Below are 16,295 nucleotides of genomic sequence, written 5' to 3' on the forward strand. Positions count from 1 at the left end.
ATTACATGGTTATGGCAAGAGTATATTATACACCACCAAATAAGACAAGGGAACAGGATGAGCAGCTTCTTAAACACCCTCTGCGTTCTATAGGAAAAAAACAACATCATGAGGAATTTCAATCTAGAGGGGATAAAACTAGATTTTAAAAGGATTACTTAAGCTACACACAATCTTCTCTTTAAAAATAAACCTGCTTAAAATTAAATTTGCAATTATAATACATTTAGGCCTTGAGGCATGTTGTTATAATCTATTAAAATTTAAATACATAAAAGCATGGTGCAATGAGTCCTCATATTAAGATCAGTTATCTCTAGAGACAGTGTACTGTGTCCATCCTTATTTGTACATCACAAACCATTAAAACAACAACTTCTACTAAAATAGTTTAAGGTAAGTGAATTTAAACTAACAAGAATGCAGTTATGGTCAGAACAGAGATTACAAAAAAAGACCTTTTATTAATTACACGTTCCAGTTGGTATTAAAATCAAAGCTGCTTACCATTTTGATGGCAAAGGTCTTTTTACTATGTTTAACAATATTAACCACTAAGCGCTATTTGTGAAAAAGCAGACTGGATTCTTTTTTTTATTCAGATTTGCTCAGAAGGTGATTTGCTAAATTCTACAACTCATTACTAATGATTAGGACTCCATGTCTGTCAAGTGGTCCAGGGCAGCTGACCACAGGGACCATCCACATAGTGGCTGGTACAACTGTGCCCAGGGATCATTTGAGCAGTAGTCATGAGAACAGAAGCAGCTGCAGCTTGGCAGCCCCTGGCAGCTGTCCTTGGGGCAGCCAGAACAGTGGTGCAGCCCCCTAATCAACCCCTCCCCAGGCCAGCAGCCTTCAGGATCATCCCCCTCAACAGCTGACACCCCTCAGCAATGGCTCCCCGATAAGATTTAGTCAAGGGTATTTCATAGTGTAAATCAGTGGTCTCCAACCTTTTAACCACAAGATCATTTTTTCAATTTAAGGTCAATGTAAGATCTACCTCAAACCAAAATACCTTTGCCCAACTTCCTCCCTGCCCCTTCTTTGAGGCCCTACTCCTCCCTCCACCGTTTCTCCAAGGCCTCACCTTACACACTCCATCCACCTTCCTCCCCCATCCTCACACACTTGCACCAGGCTGGGGTAGAGGGTTAGGGTGCAGACTTTGGTCTTGGGCCAAGGCGTTTGGAATGTGGAAGGGGCTTGGGGCTTAGGTTTTATTGTTTTCTGGTTTGGGAATGTGGAATTAATGTTCAAAGCTGTTCAAAGTGTATTTTTTTCTTTTCCTTTAAAAGTGTTTTCCTTTTGTACTTAAAGTCCTGAGCCCAGGGGATCCTCCATAGTATCTAAATTAACAGATGGCTCTTTTCCATCTAGTCATTATCCTGGCACCTATAAAAGTTGGCTTATTTTTTTTTTAAATTAACCTGGTATTGGCTCATTTCTGTGACCTGGAAAATCTACCTGTGAGTATGGATGCCTCTGACTACAGCTACAGCAGCCTGCAGCTTATTTTCTCTTTTCTTTTTCACGCTCTTTGGGGGAAAAATCTTGAGGCACCCCTGATGTTTTAGGGAGGAGGTTTCCCAAGTGATCCCTTCCCTGGTTTCCTTGGAATACTTGGGTGGTGGCACTGGATATTCCCCAAAGTCCGGGTATTAGGATTTGGGGTGGAAGTTTTGGTACCAAAGCCTGTAGAGATCAGGTTTTGGAGTGCTTTTGCAGGCCCCCACTTCTGCATTTGTCATGCGGGAGTAGGGAACAGCCTTGACAAAGCATAAGAGAAATGAAAATGATGAAATGCACAGACCAAAAATCCACAAACACCACACTTTGCAAGCAGTAAAAGGAAAAACACCTCCACCTTCCCCTTCCTCCTCCTCACTCTCTCCCCCCCCCCCCCCCCATGTGTTGGGTCAGGAGATGAGACTACGCCCTTTCTGTTTTGAAACTGGAGGGGAAGGGGGAAGTTTTAGAAGCTGCCCCTCCCCCAGCACATTCTGGCAGAAACCAGCCAATGAGAGATGCTTGTTAGAATAACAGGCAGATAAGAAGAATCAAGCCCCCTCTCCTGGGCTCAGATATTCATGAAGAACATGGCCAGGCAAGCAAGCTGGCTGGCATGGAAACATTTTAAGCTCTGCAGGAAGGCAGGCTAGTTTGGCAGCTGACAAGTCAGTCTCTTGGCCACAGTCTGCTTCTGGCACACCAATTCTCTGCCCTCCCCACTCAACATACCCAAACCCTCTGTCCCTCTCTTACACCCATATCCCCTCCCAGATCTGGTACCCCAATCTCCTGCCCCAGATCACAATCCCCTCGTATCCTAGGTCACATCCCAAAGCCCTGCACTCCAGTCCCCTGTCCTAGGTCACAACTGCCTGCTTCATCCCAACTGCCTCCCAGACTCTGGTCTCCCTCCTGCACTCTAGTCCCTTACCCCAAGTTCCCTTCTGCAGCCAACCTCCACTCCAGACTCCGCATCTCCTCCATTAATATCACGGAAGAGTGCGGCCCTCGACCACTTTCCAAAATCTTGGAGTGGTCCCCCCGTCAAAAATTACTGCCCACCCCTGTACTACAGGCAACTAAGCAGGGCTATATACATTACCAACCAAATTAAATTTGACCAAGAATCACTGACAGAATCCTTAATGCCAGTTTCACAATTTTTCAGAAAGTAAACATACTTTAAGTTATAAAGCTTGCTTCTAAATCATGGACAGTAAATGGATACTGTCGGTTGTGTTTAGTTTTCCACTTGGACTTTAAACAAATTCCACCTTACAAGTTGAAATGTGATTACTTCTTATGATTTAAGCAAATTCAGTACTTGCTCTAATAAAAGTAACTTAATTACAATTTCTTACAACTTAATTACAAAATGTTTTTATAAGTTGCATCTACCCACACACTTGCAGTTTTATTGTTTTCATGACTTTCATTAACAGGATCCAGGTATCAGACATAAAATCCAAATTCAAAGAAAACTAGAAGTCAGACAAATCATATCTATACAGGAGATCTTGAACATTCTTATTCATTCAATTTCCAAAAACCAAGTGACAAGACTCGACCTTTTGGTGTAAGGTAGTCTGTTTGGCAAAATGACTAATAAAAACTCAGAAGCTAAAACAGATTACTGACTGATTGAGATGAAATCCTCAATATTAACAAAAATTATGTCCCTGTGCTCATTTTGCCTGCAACCAATAAATAATTCAAGTTTATGTCTGATGTTCCCTTGGTAACCCAAGCAATTTTAAACAGCAACAAGAAGCTGTAGTCCCCTCGCTGTCAGGAGCACTGAGTTGGATAATAATAATAAGGAAAAAAGTTATTCCTGATGCAAATGATTTTGCACCTTGGTAACAATGGCAAAGCTAAAGCCAAACATCAAATTCCAATAAATATGAAGGTTATTTCAGTAGCTGGGTCAGTTGGGACGGTGTGTCTAGGGACTGAACCTCTCTTCCCTTGATCACCCTCAGTCAGCCTTATGATCACCCTCTTCTGTGTGGTTAAAGAGGGGAGAGAGCAAACCTAGGAGAGAAGGCATAAAAAAGCCAGAGGCTAAGTGACAAGGGACAGCTAGTAATCAGGACACTGCAAACCAGGGAGTTTAAATGTGTTGGAGTCCTAATACAGCCACTTTGGTGAGAAAGGGCTGCATTGCCTGTACCATGCTCTTCCTGTCTCCTCTACCTATGCTTATATCCAGATAAACAACCTGGCCATGGATGCCTCTACCCAGACCCCGGTATGTTTTTTCAGTGACTGAGGCCTACATTTCCCATGCACAGAAAACCAGGCTAGGGGAACCATCCAACGTGAAAGGTGACAACTGGTGGAATTTTTCAGGAAGCAGGTAGAACAGCTACAGGAGGTGGAGGATAGGCTGAGGAACATTCATGCCCATGAGGAATTCCTCAAGAGTATGCATGTGGAGACATCCAAGGTTGAGGAAACTAACCAGCTACAGAGGAGTACTGTCACACTGCTAGGGGAAGAGGTCACTGGCAGCTGGTTACTTGTGGCAATAGGCAATGCTCAACCCCTGCTCCCAACCCACCCACCATGGTGATTGAGAACAATTATGCTACAGTGGCAAAGACAGGCGGTGGAGGAGAAGCCATGTATCCCAAAATGCTGGGAGGTCCACGGCAATCGCTCCCGGGCGGCGACACTGGGTAGTGGTGGTTGGAGATTCTCTTCCGAGGGGAACAGAAGCAATAATCTGTCACCCTAATATGGCATCCTGGGAGGTATGCTGCCTGCCATGAGCATGTATCCGAGATATTACGGAAGGATTCATCCAGCCATCCGACTACTATCCCATGTTACTCATGCATATGGGCACAAATGATGCTGCAAGGTATGACCCTCAACAGATCAGAAGTGATAAAAAGCTCTGCGAGTACAGGTGAAAGTCTGAACTGTAGGAGTGTTCTCTTCTATCCTTCTAGTCACGGGTAGGGACCCAGGCAGACACAGATGCATCCTGAAAGTGAATGGCTGGCTAGGAAAATGGTGTTGGGAGGATGGCTTCAGCTTCCCTGACCACGGAATTAGGGATATCAGCGTATAGTCGTTTAAATGATTAACTGACAAGTCTTGACTCGTTGGTTAATCCAAACAGCACGCACCCACACACATCCCTTGCTGCCTCTGATACAAAAGCAGCAAGGGTGGGGGAAGAAGAACTGGTGCCCATGGGGAGCTGGCTTTTAAACTGGCTCCCCGCAGAGCCCACTGAATCTGGGAGGAGCTGCCTCCCCACATGTATCATCTCCTTCCTGCCCTCCCTTCCCCCATGCTGCTGCTTCCAATAGAGAGGCAGCTGTGCAGGGAGGAGGACAGGGAGAGAAGACACAACTCCATGGGAGCCAATATGTGCGGGGGGAAGGAGGGAGCTGGTTTGAAAGCCAGCTTCCCATGTGTACTGGCTCCCACCTGCTCCCATCACTCGCTCCCCCCCTCCCCCGCTTCCCTATCAGAGTCTGGTGCTTAAAAGCTGGCTCCCCGAGCACCAGATTCTACAGAACCACCCGCCCCCCCCACGCTTCAGGGCCAGGAGGGATCTGGAACATATGGGAAGCTGGCTTTTAAGACAGTTCCCCGCACATACAGGCTCTCACATGCCACCCTCCACGCTGCTACCTCCAATAAATATGCAGCAGCATGGGGGAGAGGGGCGCAGGTGGGATGCTAGAGCAGCGTGGAGTGGCAGGGGGCTCCCCGGGAGTGGAACCAGGAGCACACTGGCTTCCAGTCGCACCACGAGGGAGGGGAGCATTATAGTAACTGCTAGAAATTGTTGCTGCTACACAATTACTAAAATAACCGATATCTAACATCACTGTCACCTTTCAAGGAACGGGGAGAGCATATTTGGATACAAATTGCCTAAATGAGCGACAAGGGTACAGCTTGTTCAGGAAGAACAGTCAGGGAAAAAAGGGGGGAAGGTGTTGCCTGATATTAAAAATGCATATACTTGGACTGAGGTTGAGATGGAAATACAAAATACTTGTTTTATCCTTGTGGCGTAAGGATAAAAGGGTTAAAAAACAATATTATTATACTAGGAGTCTACCACAGACCATCTAACCAGGAAGAAGGCAATGAGGTTGTTTTGTTGTTTTTTTTTAAACATCTAACATATCATTCAAAGCACAGGATTTGGTGGTGAGAGGGGACCAACTACCCAGACAGCTGTTGGGAAAATAACACAGGACCCAGATAATCCATCAAGTTCTTAGAATGTAATGGAGACTTTTTTTTTATTTCAGAAGATGAGGAAAGCTACAAGAGGGAAAGGTAGTTCTAGATTTGATTTAATTTTGTCAAACAGGGAGGAACTTGTTAAAAATTTGCAAAAAGAAAGCAGTTTGAGGGGAAGTGATCATGAAATGGTAGCGCTCGCATTTCTAAAGCATAATAGGAAGGAGAATAGCAAAATAAAGATTGGATTTCAAGAAGGCGGACTAATAAAACTCAGGGAATTGATAGGCAAAATCCCAAGTGAGGCAATCTAAAAGGAAAAACATTTGAAAACAGGTGGCAGTTTTGTTAAAATATTATTGAGGGGACAAGAGCAAACTATTCAACTACTTAGGAAAGATAGCAAGTATGGCAAGAAAGCACCCTGGATTAACCAGGAGTTTCTTGATGATCTAAAATTCAAAAAGGAGTCCTACAAAAAGTGGAAACTAGGTCAAATTACAAAGGATGAATATGAAAACCGCAAGCACATAGGTGGAAATTAGGAAGGCCAAGGCACAAAATAATATCAAACTAGCTAGAGAAAAAGAGTAACAATTCCCCCCTCCCCCAATATGTTATAAACAGGAGGAAGACCAAGTACATGGTAGGCCTGTTATTCAATGAAGAAAACAGAAAATCTGGAAGTAGCAGAGGTGCTTAATGACTTCTTTGTTCCAATTTTTAATGTTGGTGGAAACTGGATGCCTAACCTAGTGAATGCCAGTGAAAACGGGGTAGGTTCAGAAGTTATAAGAGGGAAAGAACAAGTTAAAAATTACTTGGAAAACTAGATGGCCTCAAGTTGCCAGGGCCTGGTGAAATGCATCCTAGAACACTCAAGATGTTGATAGAGGATATATAAGCATTAGCTATTATCTTTGTATAGTTATGGAATGAGAGAGATTCCAGAAGACTGGAAAAGAGCAAATACAGTGCCCATCCATAAAAAGGTGAATAATGCCAACCTTACACACCAAACAGGAAAGAGAATGCAACAAATAATTAAGGAATTCATTTGCAAACATCTAGACGATAAGATGTTGATAATAGTCAGCGTGTATTTGTCCAGAACAAATCTTGTCAAACCATCAGACAGCTTAGTTTGATAGGATAACAAGCCTTGTGGATAAGCGGAAACTGGTAGACTTTAGTAAGGCATTTGATACAGTCTCTCATGATTCTCTCATTAATAACAACTAGGAAACTACTGTAAAGTTGGTGCATAACTGGTTGGATAACCTTTCCCAAAGGGTAGTTATTAATGGTTCACAGTCAAAGGAAAGGCAAACGAGTGGGGTTCCATGGGCATCAGTTTGGGATCTGGTTCCGCTCAATAACTTCATCAGTGTTTTTTATAATGGCACTTATGTTTGTGGGAGACACCAAATTGGGAGGGGTCCCAAGTGCTTTGGAAAACAGGATTATAATTCAACACAATCTGAACAAATTCAAGAAAAGGTCTGAGGAAAATAGGATGAAATTCAATAAGGACAAATGTGAAGTACCTGATACTTTAAATGACTGCTTCTTGGAGCATCTGGTTCTGGAATCCACAAGAGGAAAGGCTATTTTTGATTGAGTCCTAAGTGGAACACAAGATCTGGTTCAAGAGGTAAATATAACTGGACCTCTTGGAAATCGTGACCATAATGTAATAAAATTTAACATCCCTGTGGTGGAAAAAACACCTCAGCAGCCCAACATTGTAGCATTTAATTTCAGAAAGGGGAACTACACAAAAATGAGGAAGTTAAACAGAAATTAAAAGGTACAGTGACTAAAGTAAAATCCCTGCAAGCTGCATTGAAACTTTTCAAAGACACCATAAGAGAGGCCCAACTTAAATGTATAACCCCAAATTAAAAAACATAGTAAGAGAACCAAAAAAGTGCCACCATGGCTTAACCAAGTTTAAAAAAAAAAAAAAAAAAAAAAAAAAAAAGCAGTGACAAATAAGACATCTTTTAAAACATGGATGTCAAATCCTAGTGAGGAAAATAAAAAGGAGCATAAACTTTGTCAAATTAAGTGTAAAAATATAAGAAAAGTTTAAAAAGAGTTTGAAGAACAGCTAGCCAAAACCTCAAAAAGCAATAGCGAAATGTTAAAGTACATCAGAAGCAGGAAGCTGGCTAGCCAACCAGTGGGACCCTTGGACATTCGAGATGCTAAAGGAGCACTCAAAGATCATAAAATCATTGCAGAGAAGCTAAATGAATTCTTTGCTTCGGTGTTCACAGCTGAGGAAATTGGGGAAATTCCGAAACCTCAGCCGTTCCTTTTAGGTGACAAATCTGAGGAATTGTCCCAGATTGAGGTGTCTCTAGAGGTGGTTTTGGAACAAACTGATAAACTTAACAGTAACAAGTCACTGGGACCAGATGGCATTTACCCAAGAGTTCTGAAAACTCAAATGTGAAATTGCGGAACTATTAATTGTGGTTTGTAACCTATCCTTTAACATCAGCTTCCATACCTAATGATTGGAAGATAGCTAACATGACGTCAATATTTAAAAAGGTCTCTAGAGGTGATCCTGGCAATTACAGACCAGTAAGTTTAATGTCAGTGCCAGGCAAATTAGTTGAAACTATAGTGAAGAATTAAATTGTTAGACACATAGATAAAGTGTTCAAGATAGTTAAGACCAAAACAGACTGAAGAGCTTCACAAAGATCTCACCAAACTAAGTGATTGGACAACAAAATGGCAAATGAAATTCAATGCTGATAAATGTAAAGTAATGCACATTAGAAAAAATAATCCCAACTACACATACGGAAGTAGGGGAACTGATTTGGTTACCACTACTCAAGAGAGAGATCTTGGAGTCATTGTGGATAGTTCTCTAAAAACATATACTCAGTCTGCAGCAGCGGTCAAAAAAGCAAATAGAATGTTAGGAATAATTTTAAAAGGGATAGAGAATAAGACAGAAAATATCATATTGCCTCTACATAAAATCATGGTACACCCATGTCTTGAATACTGCATAGAGATGTGGTAACTTGACTTCAAAAATATATTGGCATTGGAAAAGGTTCAGAAAAAGGTAACAAAAATGATTAGAGGTTTGGAATGGGTCCCATATGAAGAGATATTAAAAAGACTTGGACTTTTCATCTTAGAAAAGAGAAGACGAATATAAGAACTAGGAGTCACCAAATGAAATTAATATGTAGCAGGTTTAAAACATACAAAAGGAAGTTTTTCTTCACTCAGTGCACAGTCAACCTGAAGAACTCCTTGCCAGAGGATATGGTGAAGTCTAGGGCTTTAACAGGTTTCAAAAAAGAGCTAGATAGATTCATGGAGGTTAGGTCCATCAATGGCTATTAGCCAGAATGGGTAGAAATGGTGTCCCTAGCCTGTTTCTCCAGAGGTGAGTGACAGGGATCATGTTGTGTTCCCTCTCTCTAGGGCATCTGGTATTGGCCACTATCGGCAGACAGGATACTGGGTTAGATGGACCATTGGTCTGACCCAGTATAGTCGTTCTTATGAAGTATTCCACTTAGGAGGGAACAATCACAATCACAACCACAATTACACACACAGAAATGACTGTTTAGGAAGGAGTACCACAGAAAAAGGATCAAGGGGTGAAAGTGGACCACAAGGTAAATACTGTTGCAAAAGTAGCAAGTGTCATTCTGGGCTGTATTAGCCGGACATGAAAAGTAATTCTTCCACTTTACTCCATTCTGCTTAGGCCTCAACTAGAGTGTCGTGTCCAATTCGGGGCATTGCATTTCAGGAAAGAAGTGGACAAATTGGAGAATGTCCAGAGAAGAGCAAGAAAAATGATTAAAGGTCTAGAAAACATGACCTATAAGGGAAGACTAAACAAAACTGGGTTTGTTTAGTCTAAACTTAAAGAAGACGATGACAGAGGGAACATGATAGCAATTTACAACTACCTAAAAGGTTGTTACAATGAGGAGGGAGAAAAATTATTCTCCTTGGCCTCCGATGATAGGACAAGCAGCAATTGGCTTAAATTGCAGCAAGGGAGGTTTAGGCTGGACATTAGGAAAAAACTTCCTAACTGGTAAGTTAGGGATGGAATAAATTGCTCAGGGATGTTGTGGAATCTCTATTATTGGAAATTTTACAGAGCAGGTTATACAAACTCCTGTCAGAGAATCTAGATGGTGCTTGGTCCTGCCATGAGGACTAGACTTGATCTCTTAGGAGACCTTCCAGTTGTATCATTCTATAAAGATTTAGTAAGGTAACTCAACTGTTATGAGAAAAAGCAATCCAAAACTAGGGATATAAAAATCACATTTAATTAGTTAACTGGGTAAATGTAAAAGTTTAACAGGTTAAAACGACTGAACGGGGGGAGGGGAGAGGGAATGACACCATTCCAGCCTGAGGGGCTAGTGCCCTGTCCTTCCCCCCTTCCCGGCTGGAGTAGCAGGGGCTGCTGGCTCCTAGTTTCTGTGACAGGGCAGCCTGGGAGTTAACCGCCTCACAAGTGGAGAGGGAAGGGCAGGAAACAGCAATGTGAGGGGAAGGGGGAAGGACTGCCAGCTCCCAGCCTGCATAGGCTTGTAGGCTGGGAGTCAGCAGCCTTGCACAGAGCAGAAGCAGCAGGAGAGGTTAGGGGAGAGCTGTTCCTGAGTAACAATTATTACCCAGTAAGCATCACCCATTAAGGGTGATGCTTACCAGGTATCCAGTTACCCATTCACATCCGTATCCAAAACAAGGGTAGATTTTTTTTTAAAGAAGTGTAGTGCCAAGAAATGCTAGACAATTGCAATCAGACACCAAAGAGTTATTCCTGCAATTTCAAGTAGCACAAAGGTTTTTTTTTTAAAAAAAAGCTTCATAATTTTACACGGGATTCTTTTAATTAGTTTTGAGGGCAACGGTGAAGCAGGTATAACCTCAGTTATGATGATGTAACCTAAAAAACACAGTTCTAGTAAAACAAAACAATAGATTCCATAATATTGCATTATTCCCTTACACACAGTCCCAAAAGCTTTACATCCTTTAACACACAAAACTTCCATGGAGAAGCTTTTGTCTCTAGTAAAACTAAAACCAGAACAGGATGAAGAACTGGAGCATAGTTCATGTAATAAGTCAAAAAGCAAGTAATCATGGATAGCAAATTTAGTAACGTGGTAATTTTACCTCCACTAAATTTATTACTTACCTCCACTTGCTGATTCTTGCTCTTCCCCTTCAGGAAATATAGCTTGGCTTGGCAAACTATTCCTAGAACGAGTGACTGACTCTAAATGTGAAGCCCTTCCCAATAGAGATAGCTCATCTAGCACCTCTCCCTCTTTGGCCTCCAAATCTGATTTTGAAGTGGTTAGTTGTTTTATGTTACTTGGTGCCATTAAGCTATTTGGGTTATTTAAACAGGCTATAGTACCACTGTCCAGACTTAATACTCTGGCACGACTCTTCATACTGTTAGTATTAGAAGTTCGACGTGTTGAGCGTTTTTTGCTAATTCCTTCAGAGCCTAAGTGGGATTTACGGGCATTAGAGTCTGTACCTCCTCTTTCTTTAATGTATTTGGTCTTTAGAGCACTGTATTTGCCCTCAGGGGACTGGCATGAATGGGAAGTGGTGCTGGAAGAGCTATCACTGCTGAACTGGTGTGCTGACTGCATGCTCGAGGTCCTGCTCAAGTCACTCTGATCACTGGAGTCCTCATCATGACAAAACACAGCACTCTGGGGTTTGGTTGCAGATACACCTCGAAAGGAAACATATTCCCTATGTCGGCTTGAGTCAAAACTACTAGCCCGCTTTTTTCCTGTCCGTCTCCTGCTCGATTTATGAACAGAGGCTGTCCGGTGGATTAAGCTAGAGGATTTAGGTCGGACGTCTCCTTCCTTTTGTTTACCACCCATTTCTTTACAAGTTCTTGAATCAACTAAGACAGTCAATTTCTCACTCTGATTATCTCTTGTATCAGCAGCCTTCCCAGGTGGCCTGTCTACTTGTGTAGTTAGTTCATTGGCATGTGGATTCTTATTGGCTTCTTCTGAAGCAGACACACCAAGACCCCTTTGACTGTGTATCTCATCAGATGTATTAGAATCCTTTGCCTCTTGAACACCACTATTAGTGCTCATTTCTACAGCAGTCCTTTCACTGCTAGATCTTTTATCAGTAGCAGAGCTACTGTCATCTTCCGAGTCAACACAGCAGTCCTTTTTCTTGCTGTTCTCTCTCTCTTCTCTAGGAATCTCTTCATGCTCTGACAACACATTTTCTACATGAGTTGAGCTCGTCTGCTCACTTTTGTAGCTACTGAATGTACTATTAGTATCGCGATCAATTCCACTGCAATAGCTTTCTGTTGAACCACTACTCCTACCACTCAGGCTTCTCAGACTGTCCACGCTTTTCTCGGCTTTCAGAGATTTGCTTTTCCCGCTCTTGGCCAGCTGCTGGGGGCTGCTACTTTTCAGGATGTCATCTAACTGAAAGACTCCTGAAATACAAGAGTTCTCAGCTAAGGATTCTTTTGATTCACAATGGGGTTTGGAAGCTTCCAACTCACTGACTGGATCTAGTCCTCGTCTTTGTTGATAGAGGGGGAAGTCATTTAGAGAAGCATCTGGAAAAGCAACAGCAGAGCTGGATGTCCTTGGCACACCTCGTGGTCTGTGATCTTTTCTATAGGAGTGGGAATGCAAAGGTACAAGAGAAGCCACTTCAGTGTCACATGCGCTAGACAGAGACTGATCCACATGATGGTTGTTAGGGAGGCACACTTTATCGCTGTTGTCCCTTGGAAAATCCTGTCCAGAGGAGAATGAAGGCTGGATGGAGACAAAGGAGTCATTGGAGACCAGATGAAGAAGCTTCTGATCAGCTGCCAAATCTGTGTAAATTTACATTTGAAAATATTACGGTCAACAAGACACACAATTTTTATTCTATTAAGAAGTTACTATTCAACATCAAAAGAAACAGCTCAGTGACAAGTCAGTCAGTGGCTATAACAATAATAAATACGTTTTTACACATCCAGTTAACTAGACTGCAACATTTCAGGTTCTGGAAGTCTTGCTGAGGAGTAATTTAGTAGAGCCTGCCAGTAAAAATACAAATATCGTTGCAGCACTCATGAGAGTTAAACATGGGCTATACTTGCAAAAAAAAAAAAAAAAAAAAAAGGCAGTGTTGCCATAACTTCAGTGTTTGAAAAAAAATATGCAAATTGCACTTGAATTTGCATAACTTCTTCCGATTATTTTTGTGGAATAGGTTTTTCCGATATTTGGCCCAGTGTAGATGGGGCCAAACGTCAGGAAAAAACCCTCTTTTGCAAGGCCCTGTAAACCTCAATTTATGAAGAATAAGGGGTCTTGCGCAAGAGGGGTTTCTTCCGACATTTGGTCCCATCCACATGGGGCCAAATATCGGAAAAACCTCTTCTGCAAAAAAAAAAAAAAATGGAAGAAGATATGCAAATGCAAGTGCTATTTGCAAATCTTCTTCCAAAAAATAAAACAGTAGCTGTAGCCTGAGAGAAAGAAGGACTGTCAAGATAGAACACAGGTTACATAGTTTGTATGGAGAGTCACACATCCTCAATACTTGGACAGAATAGAATTATTAAACAATGTCCAACTTGCACCTTATTATTGGAGGCCATAACAGTGACTGCAATTCTTTAGTGAACTTTGTCTCAAACTTAGGAGGGAAGGAGAACGTAGTAAATATGGCACATTCAGTCTTATATGAATTTAAAAGGTGACCAAAGCAGTCACTGCAGTAAGACCCAATGATTGGAGTGACTCTAGTACAGCCATGGCCAACCTGAAGCTCACAAGCCACATGTGCATCTTGCCCCCTAAAAGTGCACCTCACGAAGCCGCTCCTGCCCCCCCACTCCAATGGCCCCCACTCCCCATTGGCTCCCCTGTGCTTACCAGGTCAGAGCTGCAGGGTTTTAAAAATGGCACCCAAGATGGTGGCCGTCGTAAAGGGGCAGCCTCCTTTATTAAAGGATTTTTTTTTTTTTTTGGTTTTGCTTGGCAATTATGTTCTGGGGGGCTTTTTTTTTTTTTTGGCTTGACAATTCTGGTGTGGCTCTTCACATTTTTTCTGCCACTGTTTTGGCTCTCTGTTAAATGGGTTGGCCACCCCTGCTCTAGTAGATCCAAAAGGCATTCAGAAAAACCCATAGGATGCATTACTTTCCAGCCACAGACTATAAAATGCTCATTTTAACAAATCTGTATGCACTGACAGCAAACAGCTGCATCACAATCCACCTGAAGGCAAAGTTATTAGAGTTCTTCTAAATTGCAGTGTTGAATCCCATATGTAGGTAAACAAATAAATAATACTAATTCAAAAGTGAAGTGAAGCTCTCTTCTGTAAAATAGTGCTGTAAAAAGATCATCATGAGGTATCATGTTTGCCTTAACAATTGCAGGGCATGCACTCAAATTAAAACTATTTTTATTATATTTACAGGAAGAGTTTTCCTTTGCCTGCTTTCCAGAAAGCATCAAGAGTGAAGCTTTTTTCCCTTCTTCTGTACTTTACCGACATAAGAGACCAAGCAGCCAAATTAGGCCAACACAGTTACCACCTCTTGTTTATAGTGGGTTCATACTAGGGATGTTACACAATCATTACATTAAATGATATCTAACTGCACAAAATCTTAGCACTTACAAAATTATTCAGTGATCCCTGAGGGTCGAGCCAGAAGCTAGTGCATTCCTGGCCCCACTCCTAGGGAGCCTCCTGCCACCCTGCACTGCTGCTTCTGTATCAGAGGCAGCAGCAGAGGGTGGCAGGAGGGAATCAGTCCATGATGGGAGTCGGATGGGGGTTGCTCCAGCAGTCCGCCTGCCCGCATCCCCGCGCTGCTGCCTCTGATACAGAGGAAGCAGTGGGAGGGGAAGAGACTGCTCTGCCAAGTCGGTGCTTCCACCCTCCACTACCTCTGTGGGAGGCAGCAAGAGGGGGAGGCAGCCAACTCCGTGTAGCCAGCATGCACAGAGAGCCACCTTAAAAGCTGACTTCCCACACATACCAGCTCCCACCTGCCCCCTTCACTCTCCTTGCCGCCTCTCTATAAGAGGCAGTGGAACTAGGGGAAGGGAACAGACAGGAGCCTCAGCGGGATCTGGTGCTCATGGGGAACCGACTTAACAGTCAGCTCACACCTCCCACTCACCTGGAGGGAGTATGTGTAGACATTTGGATTAACTGATAAGCCTAGGCTAGCCTAGGCCTAGGCTTATCGGTTAATTGTTTAAACGACTATACATTAATATCCCTAGTTCATAGAAGTGTAACTCATTGGAACTTAATAGTAATTCTGCTTATGCACAAGAAGCACAAATTGAACCTCTCTAAACTAGGTATGTTAAACTTCGATTAATTGACTAATCAAACAGTCAATGCAACTGGCATTGACTATTCAATTAGTCGATAGGACACCGCCACCTTTGAAGTGTAGCAACAGCCCTAGGGCTGTTACTACACTTCTAAGGGGAAAATGCTGCAGCAAGCATAGGGCCAGCAGGGCAGTCCACCACTGGCCCATGCTCCCCACAGCGTTTCAAAGCGGCAGTGCCGCACAGAGCCCGGGTTCAGTGGGGGAGTCCCAAGCTGATCCCGGGCTTTACGCGGCGCTGACTCTTTGAAATGCCGCACGCAGCCTGGGGACCTGCCAGCTGGCTCCAGGCTGCACGTGGTGTTTCAAAGAGGCAGCGCTGCGTGAAGCCTGGGGTCTGGCTCCAGGCTCCATGCAGTGCTGCTGCTTTGAAGCACCCTTTCCTCCCCTAGCCCCATGCTTCTTTCTAATCGAGGCAGCAAGGGGGCGGGGAAGCAACTGGTCAACTAGCCTGCCGACTAATAAGCATTTCCTTATCAGTCAACTAGTCATTCACATCCCTACTCTAAACCGGCACTCTTTAGTCCCGACCACGGACGTTCTAGGACCAGAGAGTCCTGGAGGAGAGGCCAGCAGTAGAACGGCCTTGCAGGGCTGGGAAGCCCGGTGGGACCGGCTGGAAAGTGGGGAGGCCAGAAATTACCTTCCCCTGGTCTTGTAAAATCTCTCATCCAAGACTGCTCAGGTCCCGAGTGTGCCAGACCAGGGAATTCCAACCTGTAGAAGGATCCAGATGACTCTCAGCTAGTGCTGCTGAGCTAGAGTAGAAAGTCTGAAACTACTTTTGTCAATGAGGCAAACATAATTTTGAATGCAGAGGGAACCTAGCTACTGGATAAAATAGACATTTTTCAGAGTTTTGCACAAAGGTAATGGCTAAGTATAAATTGTACTAAGACAAGTCACCATGAAAAAATTCTCTAGTCTGGAAGTTTATATTAAGCTTCACATCTAACAAGATTGTTTCATGGAGTTATAAAACCATGAAAATAAGTTTAAAAATAAAACTGATAATGACAGATTATAACTTAAACATGCAACAAAAGGATGCATGATCACATTTTCAGGCATCACAGTAAGAGTTCTCACATATACTGATACAACATGCAGTTTCTGATCC

General features: G+C 42.9%; 1 protein-coding gene across 9 annotated transcripts in view; it reads right to left on the bottom strand.

Annotated features, from left to right (window-relative positions):
• Nucleotides 1-16,295, bottom strand: part of PCNX1 (pecanex 1) — a 159,898-nt gene that overhangs the window by 119,613 nt on the left and 23,990 nt on the right. For all 9 annotated transcript variants that reach the window (XR_012903471.2, XM_075927290.2, XM_075927291.2 and 6 more), the window contains exon 6: nt 10,946-12,637. Coding sequence is in view for 8 of the 9 variants with exons in the window: in XM_075927290.2 (XP_075783405.1) it covers nt 10,946-12,637 (1,692 nt within the window). In the remaining variant the exon portion in view is untranslated. The remainder of the gene's footprint in view (nt 1-10,945; nt 12,638-16,295) is intronic.

This window comes from Pelodiscus sinensis, chromosome 5, assembly GCF_052426305.1.
Source record: "Pelodiscus sinensis isolate ZL-2025 chromosome 5, ASM5242630v1, whole genome shotgun sequence".
Lineage (NCBI taxonomy): Eukaryota > Metazoa > Chordata > Testudines > Trionychidae > Pelodiscus > Pelodiscus sinensis.